The following is an 11889-nucleotide window of genomic DNA, read 5'->3' on the forward strand; positions in this document are numbered from 1 at the left end:
GGAACAGTTGGCTCAACCGGGTGAGCAACTGAACCAACTGAAGCAGGCGCAGTCGCCTGGGTCATCGCCTCAGGTAGGTTGACCAAACCTACTTTCATGGGTCCAGAACTGCTCCCTCCCGCTCCACCCTGGAATGCGGTAGCATCCACGCCTGCACAAAGAAGATATAAGTATAATGGTGGAAAGCTATGCAGTAAAAGTAAAGGAAGATTATACTTACGGGTTTTCTTGAGCCTAAAGGTGCGAACAGGCGGGGACGAACCCGATGGAGCCGGCCTCTTCATACCGGTCACCGTCGTCGTCTGGGCTGCTCGGAGGTGACAGTCGTCTCAGCCTCCGGAGCAGAGGTCTCAACACCACCTGGGTTCCCCGCCGCCTCCTCGCTCTCGGTCTCCGAGTTTGACCGGTTCCCCTGATCGGCGGTGGAGGCAACCTTCGCCTTGCCCTTTCCGCCAGCAGCCTTCTTCTTCCGCGTAAAGAAAGGACCGTCTGCGGATTCCTCATCAGAAGATGACAGAATTAGAGGAATTCCAGCAGAGGTTTCAGCATTGAGAGGTCGAGGGTTGAATAACTCCTTACCTGGCCGCGTGGCGCTCAGAATCGGGTGGCCTGGCGGGTAGACCTCCACAAACCGATCCCTCGTTTGCTCCAGGATGGGCAACTCGTTCTCATCAAGAGCACGAGTACCCATCCGAGCGGGACCATCAGCCTCCCGCGGATGCAGGAGCGACTGCAAGTCATTCCCCTCTGAAATAAAAAAAGAAACAGTTAGAAGAAAAACCTATATCAACAAAGAAGACAGAGCATACCGTAAGGGACAGAGTTCAAACCGTATTCGAGGACGATGGGAATCTGTGACGCCTCCTTCCACACCCGGCTCATCCCGAGCATCACCATCCCGGACTCCGCAAAGCGGTACACCGGAGTCTGGATCCGGGAGATCTTGGCGAACCATTCCGCCTCATGGTAGTTGAGGGCGGGGAGTGCTCTCCCATTCTTAAACGTCATCGCAAGGGGGATGACGCGAGCGGAGATATAGAAAAACTCCCGCTTCCACGACCGAAGATTGCGCTCGGCAGCGCAGATCTTCAAACCCTTGATTCGATTGACCAAGGTGTACCACCCCTGGATGCACCTCCAGGAGTAGAAGGTCATTAACCAATCAACGTGGGGCTCCACGCCCAGAATGAGGCACACCCACTCAAAGTGGCGGATCTTGGCGATCGCCATCGGGTGTACCTCCGTCAGATGCACACCGTGCCTCTCCAAGACACGGTATACAAACTTCGTCAATGGGAACCTGAGATTCCCATAAACGAAGAATGCAGCGTACACCCCTATCTTGCCCTTAGGGGCATCGTACACCGTCTGGTGTGGCTCCGGAAACTCAGGCTCGAACGGGTCGAGCATGAACTTCCGGACGACGTACTGATAGAGGTCGGCCGGAAGAGCACACTGGCACTCGCCAGCAGTACTCTTGTCATCCTTATCCGAAGTGGACGACGGATTCTCGACGAACACGTCAGACTCCTCGGCAGTAGCCTCAACATCATGGGAAGAAAACATTCTGGAAGGATGAAAGGCAACGATTTCAAAAAGAATATTCGCCGGAAATCGCTTAGAAGGAGAAGATAGGAGTGAAAGTGTGGATTACAAAGGACCATCTCCCCCTTTATATACTCATCGCAATAAATGCGATGAATTTAATGCGGAAGAGAGAGAAATCACAGGTGCAATGAAACTATGACACGTGGCAAAGACTAAGCTGGCAACAGCTGTCGAAAGGACGCATGCCATGAATTTCGCGGCCACGCGCCCGAAAACTCGCGCCCACGCGCCTGAAAAAGCGTCTGGAATGACCATGTACTATCACGTCGCCATTACTTCCTGCACGTCCTGACACTGTCAGAAGAAACCGTCGGACGACGTTTCAACAGTTTGGACTGTTCTTATCCTTTCACCAACTCTTTGAATTTCAAAAAGATTCAAAAGTAAGCGGGAATATACCCCTTACCTTGGCAACCAAGTAACTATAAGACAGGTGCGAGTACAGTGTTAAGGCAAAACCCTTCACATACTTAGCACCTGCAGGGAATTGAAGCCAAGAATACCTCGGCAACCAAGTAACCATAAGACGGGTGCGAGTACAGTGTCAAGGCAAAACCCTTCACATATTAAGCACCCGCAGGGAATTGAAGCCAGGAATACCTTGGAAGTAAAGTAACTATAAGACGAGTGCGGGTACAGTGTCAAGGCGAAACCCTTCACATACCTAGCACTCCGCAGGGAATTGAAACCAAGAAGGATCTTCTGGGCCATGCTTGCGGAAACGGGAATAACATCCCCGCATAGCGGGAACGTCGAGAACTAGATTGTTTGAAGCTCCAAGATGGAATTGGTTGTTTAAACATAATTGATCACTATGTTCAAAACTACCAAAACCTCATGGAGAATCTACACAAGTGGGACTCAACGCTCCTGACTTGCGAGGAGGTTACAGACCTACCCGCATCATACCCAAAGATCAAGCAGGAAAGTCGGGAATTTCTGCACGTGACATTAGGACTTCCGCGGGAAGAATCCCCATGGAAAACATTAAAACTATAACCCTTTTCAAAACCCTTTGCTTAAGTCCAAAAGTTCACCTCACTTATTAACAATTCATGAGAAGAACATTGGACTGGGGGGACTTGAAGAGGTAGGTCCCAGCAGAGCCCAGTTGGACCCGCAAGACTCACCTTCAACAGGGACGTCTGCGCAAAGGCTTAACTCGCAACCCCTTGAAGAGGGACGTCTGCGTAGAAACCAACTAGGCCCGCAGGACCCACCATGCTCAGAGACGTGACGTCCTTACGCGCAGTACGCAAGTTGTTCCCGCAGGAAAAGCCTCCCAATGGTGAAGTACTCCGCCTGTTCCCGCAGCTGCGGATACAAGCCATCAGGGAAGGCTACCTGCGCAGCAAAGCTACACGCACAAGGCACTTAACTCTTAAATAATTCAGTAATGTCACCTGAAGAAGGAGTGAGCAAGCCGGGAACACTCCCGCACAAAGCCGGGAACACTCCCGCACAAATGAGCCAGTCCGTACGATACTGGAGGACCTTATCATCTTATCTCATATCTCATATCTTGATATATTACCTGATATTTGCTCTAGTCATTCTCTTAATATACACTTATATTCAAGAGCAATCTAGTCTGATTCTCACGCCGGAGGGTGGTCACAAGGAGGTACCCCCCCCTTGCTCAGTGACGAGCTCACGGTGTCTGTTTTGCAGGTTATCAGAAGAACCATCTTCGCCGGATCTAACCGTCGTGGGAAACATCTATTTAACCCCCAGATTATCCGTAATCTGCCCGGGGTCGATTAGTGTTTCTTCAGTGACAAAGATTGGTATCAAAATACTAGGTGAAGGATGGTGATTCTACCGAACCTGCTAAGTTTATCATTTGTTTGATTCTGGTTGCTTGAAATGGTGTGGACTTAATTAAATCTTGGACTCTAGGTTTGTAACACTAAGGAGTGCCTAAATTATGACCACACATCAATCATCCTTTTATATTTGAGTGAGCTGGAAGAACCATAATTGACATAGACTTGACATTTTGTAAGACAAAAAACTTAGATTTTTAAACGTTGGTAGGCATATGTGTAGGCCCAAACGGATCAAACAATCGAATCAAACGAACTTATCAAATAAACGAACACGAGATATTGGGGTAACAACTCACGACTCTTTTCATATATCAAACGAACTTAACAAACGAACTTCACGAACTTATCAAACGTACACGGAGATGAGACTCCTTGACTCTCTCTTAACCCTCTCTCAACTCTCTCTAATAAAACTAATAATCTAGACCCTATATATAGATCCACTAAACTTGCTCTCCAAGACATACCTTTCTTAAACCTACTACAATTCAATTAAGTAAAATAAATATAACATAATAAACCCTTAACCTTATTAATATTCAAGATTAATCCTTCAATATGTCCCCTTTCTTTCTAATACAACACATTTTAAGTTTCCTTTCATCTCCAATGATCGTTTAACTTCATTACGCAACTCCTTTTCAATAACACGTTCGCACCACAAATATCTGTCTAAACCAAGTCGTACTTCATTTACTATAATCGGTTTGATTCAATCATTATGAGACTAAAATTGTCATTTTTGTAATCATGAGAATTCGTTATCAAATTATTGTCATTTTTAACAACCTATAACAACTATAGGTTCGGCATTCCAAATCCTAGGACCATTTTTATGTTTATCATGTGTTCATGATTGAATCCATCAATGCATCTATTACCTAAGTCCACATTTTTTTCCAACTTATTTACTTTTGATTTTCTTGTCAAATTCGTACAGTTTTAAAGCTGGTACAACCCGTGATCTAGTGGATGTGGTTTTAGAAACATTGTCAATAACATCGGCGTACAAAGAAAAACTAAACACACTTTAAACGTGTCCAAGTTCAATTTGGTTGTGATTTGATTCGTTAGTCCATAATCGTATAACCAGGTACAATAATTGATAATGTATGGCATGTTTCCTTGTGATACAAAAATACACTTTTGGCATGAGATTGGAAGATCTGTTGCTTCATAGTTCATACTTCCACAAATGTGAATTCAAAAACAGAATTTCTGAAATTGGAATTGTAAACTACAATGGCAGGCCAGTAAACTTTGATCACTAATGTTCACTGTAAGTTACAAGACAAGATTCTAACATGTCATAATAAAAATAGTAGATATTCATCAACTCATCCAGAAAGAAAAAAGGAAGAAAGAAAGAAAAAAAACAAAGCAAGAATTATTATAATTTAATTGCAATAGTACGTGTCCATATATACATTTAGGATTAAAATCACACAAATGATTAATGAAAGAGGACGTTGGTAGAACTTAGTCATGGGGAATAAAGAACCCTAAATTTCTAGATTAAAGATTCATATAATCTACAAAATCACAACTTGGATCACATGCAAAACACATGAAATGACATTAAAAGTTAAGAACAGAATTATACATATACAATAATGGAAAAGAATTCTTTTAAAAAAAATGTTAAATCCCCCAAAATATAGTGTGGAAATTACCAGCCAAATGTTGTTGAGGGCTTTGAATTTTCCTAGAGTGTGCTGCCTTTGGATTGTTTACTAGAGCTTTTCAACTTTTAGGCCCTGTATGGTCCAAGCCCAAGGTTAGTTTGGGCCTGCGCTTGCCCTGATCATAAAAAGCGTCCACCCATCAGTCACCCATGTAGGAAACCCAGTTTTGGTTTATATGTTTAATCAAATTATCAAAGGACAAATGAACCTGAGTCCTGAGGTCACTTGGGCAAGAGAGACTAATCCTTGGCGACGGACCGTTATTGAAGAAGAGAGAATTTAGTTCACAACTTTGGAAATAGAATGTCGTACAGGCAAGTTGTTTCACACCGCTTTTCACAGTGAGTCCACCAACGGAGAACCCAGCCACACCCACACCCACGCCCACACCACATATCATCGCTACTGCTTTAGATGGTAATGTTACTAGCCCCAACAATGGTGAACTGTTTTTAGTGGTTTCTCTTTGGAGAGAGAAAAGTGTTCTTAATTCAGTGTTTTTGAAAGTCTCTTTAAATGCAGGTTTGAAACCAAACATAAAATACAGCTAATATTAATAAGGTTCTGTGGCAAAAAGGAATTTGGATGATATCAAACTTGGAATGGACAATCAAGTTAGTTTGTATGTTACCTCCCTGGTTAAAGACGCAGAAGTCAACCATGAGTTAAAGAATTACATCAACAGTAAGGATGTTAGCATTTGCTCCTGAACCATTGTAAGCACTTTAGAGATTTAGTTGCTCTTGATACAAAAATTCTTAAAAGCAATCTTCTCATGTGATTTTATTCATACAATTCTTGTTCTAGGTAAACCGTCATTGATAACATTAAGTTATGTTTCAGGTTACTAACTAAAGCAAGCAAGTGCCTTTAATCCGAAGTTATAGGAAGAAAACAAATGTTTAACTACATTCAAGCTAAACTTGATAAAAAAAAACATCCATATTTGTCATTAAGGGAAACCAACCTTTTATATACTGATATAGTGATATGCAGTAAGCCAGTAAATCATCGCACTAACATACATCATCAATTTCATATTATATACATATGATAGATAATAACAACTCATCTAAATATACCATCAGTCTTCAAATGTTTTGGAGGGGTACCCTATTTGCACACGACCATATCATATGAACAATCATGCTCAGTTCATATGCAGCTCTCTAAATATTGCTTTATATACATACTACACAACTATATTCCGTCTAATAACCAGCTCATCTTAGTAACTGCTACAGAGGTTCCCTTTCAATGATTATCAAACCAATAATCTAAAAAGCATTAAATTTCATGAAAACAACATCAACAGCTTACTTGTGGATTTAGGATCCCAAGAAACAGAGATACTTAATAATCTTACGCTTCTTGGTTCGATGTTTCCTCCCTCCTTTAGAGGAACCTTCAGAACTACTAGATGATGGCGATGATGATGACGTCTTTGGTCCATTTGCAGTCCTATTGCTGCAACGGTCTCCGGGTTCCCTTTCAGAAGTAGGATTCATTTTGGAGGTTTGTCCTGTACAAGGTTTGGACTCCTTGTCATGAGATCCTGAGGATAAAATAACAGGAGCATTATCAGATAATAATATATGAGGGTTCGGTGGCCAAAAAACAAACCCAAATAGAATCACATAAAGAAAATTCAATGACACATACAAGAAACAATAAAACAACTAACAATCCAACACGTTTTAAGTTGGAGCAAAAATACAAATCATGCTCAGCTTACTATATATATATATATATATATGAAAGCTATTAGGGTTTCCAAAGATTTCAGTTAACATTTCAATGTCTAAAAACCTATTAAACACTTCCCTGAAATTATTGATGAAAATAGCATAATCCTATAGATTCATAAAAGATGATGATGGCAATAAAGAATAAATCAGTTGAATAACCGTGTGCTAGCAACCAACATAACACACAATGATCAGACCAGAAAACGAATATGAACTTGACTAAACTAGAAGTTGCCTACAATGGTGAATTCCTTGACAAACTAAACGTTGCCTACAATAGTGAATCCTTGACAAACTAGGTTGCAAGTTAAGATCAAAATATTTACTACAGTATTGCAGTTTACACTCTGCTTCAAATATCCCAGATGTGACCTTACTACATTATCTTAATTAGGCCTGGAAAGCTGGTCTGGTTAGGCGGGTTTAAGTAACAGATCAAATAGGGTCCGAGTCAATATGCGTTATGAGCAAAATGAGTTAGGGTCAAAACGAGCCGCTCTAAAAAAACCATCAATCTGGTTTGGGTAAAAACGGGTTGTGTCCAAAATGGAGCCAGGTTGGTTGTTTTAGAAATAAGTATCAAAATAGGTTCACCCGCTATATTTTCTTATGGTGGGCATTGGTGGTGTCAGATGGCAGCAACGTCGGTGTTGGCGACAACCAGCAGGTGGTGGAGACAAAACAATTGTCATAGGTGACCCTAACCCATTTGGACTCTTTTAAGTTTTCAGTTAGCAAGTTTATTATAGTTCCGTTTTGACCCGTTGACCACTTTTAGTAGACCCAGGTTGACCCGTTGATTAATTTGAGAGGACCCAAATGAACCTATATACAATTTATTTTTGCCATAACCAACCTATTCTTATTGCCACCTATAAGCACTTGCATGTTTCTTCACTTGTCCAAACAAACATATCTCTATTTCATGTAATTTGCAGAAGTTAAATAACATAAATTCTACAATATCCAAAGCAGAAAGAATAAAAAAGATAAAATAGCATACCTAAAGTGGTTGTTTGTGGGACCACTTTTCTTAAATCATGATCCATATTATCATCTCCTAGTTCACGCAATAGAGCATCTGAATCAAAAAAATCTTCTGATGTAATACTCCTTGTCATACAGCTTGAATCAGCAGAAGTCGTGCGCGATAGGGGAATAGCAAGATCATCCAATTCCAAGTAATCACCCCTCAAAACATAATCTTCAAGAAGGCGATCGGGAGATAGATTTGCCACTGATGGCTGATCTTGAGATTGATCAGCCATGGCTGGTGGTCCACTACCACTACTACTGTCATCCATCAAAAACACCCTGTATAGTGCCCTATAATCCTGCATTTATCCAACCAAACTCGCAATTCACTAGCAGGTTGGATTAAAGATATAAACAAAAAAAGAAAATGCAACTACATTGCGCGTGCTTGATCTAAAAGATAATGTGCATACCGGCTTGTTGTTACACTTATCATTTGTTGTGTATTCTTGCATCATCAAGTTAGTCTTTTGTCCATCAGAAACTGGCCCATCATAAAACTGAAGAGTCTTTCTCAAACAAATAACCAAAGAAGAGTGTATCTCACTAGTCTCCCCTGTTGACCTCCAAAATCCGTTTTCAGTATCTGGTTTTAACCCGCACCAGAAGTACCACATGCCAGCTGCAAGAAGTTTAACATCTTAAAAAACATACAAATTCATGATTACATGAAGCCCTGTAATAAGCTAAATGAACATGAACCAGGCATGTCGGTGTTTGTTTAACTTTAACCAAACAAACGACGGACATGAACAATTAGACGAACAGGGTTTTCTTGTTCGTTTTCATTAATAAAATAAACTGTTCGTGGTCATTTACGTTCGTTCGTTAATAGTACAAATTAGGGATGGCAACCTTGACCCAAACCATTCCAAATGGGTCAATTTGGGTTGTTTTAAAATTCAAATGGGTTGATTTGAGTCATAGATTTTAATTAAATGGGTCAAAATGGGTCACTTGAAATTCCACATTCTTATTTTTGGGTCAAAATGGGTTGACAAATTTAACTATATGGGTCGATGTGGGTTAGTGTCATAAGGAAAAGTGACATGTTTGGGTTGAAACGGGTTTTAGATTAGAACGATATCGGTTTAGGTTTTGGCTCGAATCAGCTTTCGTGCCGACACGAGTTTTAGCACTGGACGTGTTGGGTTTCGGTTTCTTTCGAGTTTTCGCACTAGACGGGTCGATTAAGGTTTTTGATTCGTTTTAGTCGACATTTCGGTTTCGGTTAATTTGTCGGGTTTTTTTTTATTTTTGATGAACGAGGATAACGGTGAAAATATTTTAGTTTTTTTACTTTTTTCGTTATTCGTTTATATTTTGAGTTATGATATTTTATTTGTTTTTTTTTTAATTTTTTTTGAGGGATTTTGATCTTAATAGAAACCATCAAAAAATATTCAAAAAAATTAATAAAAAAATCATAACTCAAAAAATAAAACAAAAACAAAAAATGTAAAAAAACTAAAACGTTTCGTCCGTTGTCCTCGTTCAAAAAAAAATCGACAAATTAACCGAAACTGAAAAGTCGAAAACAACAAAACAAAAACATGCTGAAACAAGCTGTTAAGTGATGAAAGGAACTGAAAAATCGCTAAAGCAGGCTGTTAAGTGCTGAAACAAACTGAAAAATCGCTTAAACGAGCTATTAGATGCTAAAATGAACTGAAAAATCGCTAAAGCAAGCTGTTAAGTGCTGAAACGAACTGAAAAATCGCTTAAACGAGCTATTAGATGCTAAAACGAACTGAAAAATCGCTTAAACGAACTGTTACGCGCTGAAACGAACTGACAAATCGCTTAACGAGCTGTTACACGCTGAAACGAACTGAAAAATCGCTTAAACGAGCTGTTACGTGCTGAAACGAACTGAAAAATCGCTTAAACGAGCTGTTACGCGCTGAAATGAACTGAAAAATCGCTTAAACGAGCTGTTACACGCTGAAACGAACTGAAAAATCACTTAAACGAGCTGTTACACGCTGAAAAGAACTGAAAAATCGCTTAAACGCGTTTTGACCCAAACCCGTTTTGACCCGTTCCAACCTTGACCCGTTCTAACCCGAACCTGTTGACCCTAACCCGAACCAAAACAACCCTTTTTTAAGTGACCCGTTTTGACCCTAACCCGTTTCAACCCTAACCCGTTCCGACCCATGACCCGTTTCAACCCAACCCAACCCAACCCATTTGCCACCTCTAGTACAAATGAAAGACTTGTAAACATAAATGAGCAAAATAACTGACATAGATGAACGAACATAAAAAGATTAAAAGTAATCCTCAACATCGATCGGTTGGGTCATAGTAATTGTAATGGGCGATATTTTAAATTAATAAAACTATATTAAACTGGCACAGACCTAAAAAGTTAAATGAACAAAAACAAACTTAACAAAAATAAACTAACAAACATAAATGAAGGTAAACGAACAAGCATAAACGAACTTAAACAAACGAACGTTCACAAATGTATTCATGTTCGTCCGTTATACTAAATGAACAAAAGGTTTTATTAGATAGTATTATCATATTAGGGTTTATGTTGAGCCCACGGGCTTAGTTAGGTCCTTAGGGTTTTGTCATAATAATCTCTATATATTGTATGACAACCTTAATCAATGATCAACCCACTATTTTCCATTGTCCTACAGGTTTTGTTCAAGACCGTTCATTTAACTACAAAATAAAAATTTTGCACATTTTTTTTGTTTGCAAGCAAACTGTTCACTTAACGTTCGGTTTATTTACAGACCAAAAAATTGACATAAGTCACAAATAATATGAATGCTAACCAGGAAGATTTGAGGGTGTGAATTGGTACGGATCCACACCAGAAAGTACATTTATAGGCAGGGCGCCTCCGCTTTTGAATCGCATCAAGGATTCAAAGACAGCTTCATCTGTTGAGTATTCATTAAGTTCAAGTTGAAGTGCAGGATGAATGGATTCTGGAGGACACATTGCAAAGCGTGAGTTGACTAGATTATAATTTCTACACACATAATAATAATAATCAAGTGTTAGATACACATTAAAATAATCACTGACTGGTACTAAATTATCAACTTTCCTTATAAAGCCCTAAAACAGCAATTAATTATAAATAATCACACAGTTTTTTAATCAACAACTGTATGAATACGAACGCAGTAAATGATCAACAAACAACAGTAATTTGGAGATGATCGGGCGTGTGAATACACGGTTGACCGAGTCAAAACTAGGTTTTATGTGAGTTTGGGTGTAGTAATAATCGGCGATCAATGTTTACCTTTGGAGTAGACGACTTCAGCGTCTGCTGGTTTGACTCCGGCTGTGTGTGTTCCTTAACGATGTATACAAACAAGTCAGAGTGATTAATGGTCGTGGTTCATCAGGGTTTATATACTCAGGTTCAATGTTAACTAGGGTTAGACTTTGGTTAATCTTTTTTGTTTTTTACGAAGAAAAGTGTCAACTCGGGTTTAGTCATTAGACTCAATTCCTTTTCTCCATGTGGATCATTCAGATAAACATGTTCGACGTCAATCACGCGTTTAATGTAGGTTACATGTCTAGCATCGGTAACTAGTTATGCCCCTGACATCAGCTAACCATCCATGTCCAGTTACACATCCACACCGATTACATATATTTGACGCTGATTAACTAATCATGCATGCACAATTGATTGTGTGTCCCGCACCGGCAAGGCCTCCAATATAGATAGTTTGTCTGGTACCAGTTAACGCGTTAAACATCGGTAAGGCGTATGACTCTGGTTAAGTGTGTACAGTTGTACACTGATTACGTGTCCCACAAAAGTAACGCGATTGACCCTGGTTACACCCTCGACGACTGTTATGAGTCAAGCGTGTGCAATTAATTATGCATCTAGCGTCGGTAGCACATTTGAAGTCGGTTAGTGCGTTCAAAGTTGTTTAGCGCGCACTCGACGCCCATAATGCATATGGTAACTTGTACAAAGTTGGTTGACGC

The 11889-nt window shown here is 40.2% G+C and overlaps 1 protein-coding gene across 1 annotated transcript; it reads right to left on the reverse strand.

Moving 5' to 3' along the window:
• Positions 1–6327: 6327 nt before the first annotated feature.
• Positions 6328–11269, reverse strand: LOC143532017 (NAC domain-containing protein 78-like). Its single transcript, XM_077027177.1, has 5 exons — positions 11183–11269; positions 10704–10903; positions 8319–8527; positions 7874–8204; positions 6328–6677 (listed from the first exon to the last, which is right to left on the reverse strand). The coding sequence occupies exons 2-5, from the start codon at positions 10870–10872 to the stop codon at positions 6451–6453; spliced, it is 936 nt and encodes a 311-aa protein (XP_076883292.1). The 5' UTR covers positions 10873–10903; positions 11183–11269; the 3' UTR covers positions 6328–6450.
• Positions 11270–11889: the final 620 nt, after the last annotated feature.

The sequence above is a fragment of the Bidens hawaiensis genome, unplaced genomic scaffold (genome assembly GCF_021521415.1).
Source record: "Bidens hawaiensis isolate Kalapana, Puna unplaced genomic scaffold, B.hawaiensis_p1.1 tig00009327_1, whole genome shotgun sequence".
Taxonomy (NCBI): Eukaryota; Viridiplantae; Streptophyta; class Magnoliopsida; order Asterales; family Asteraceae; genus Bidens; species Bidens hawaiensis.

What these genes read in the sequence shown, in the direction of transcription:
- LOC143532017 (XM_077027177.1), bottom strand. Translation starts at nt 10,872, where the DNA reads ATGTGTCCTCCAGAATCCATTCATCCTGCACTTCAACTTGAACTTAAT. An exon ending in CACACCCTCAAATCTTCCTG is followed by an intron (nt 8,528 to 10,703) that starts GTTAGCATTCAT and finishes AACTTCTTGCAG; the next exon opens with CTGGCATGTGGTACTTCTGG. An exon ending in ATAAGTGTAACAACAAGCCG is followed by an intron (nt 8,205 to 8,318) that starts GTATGCACATTA and finishes GGATAAATGCAG; the next exon opens with GATTATAGGGCACTATACAG.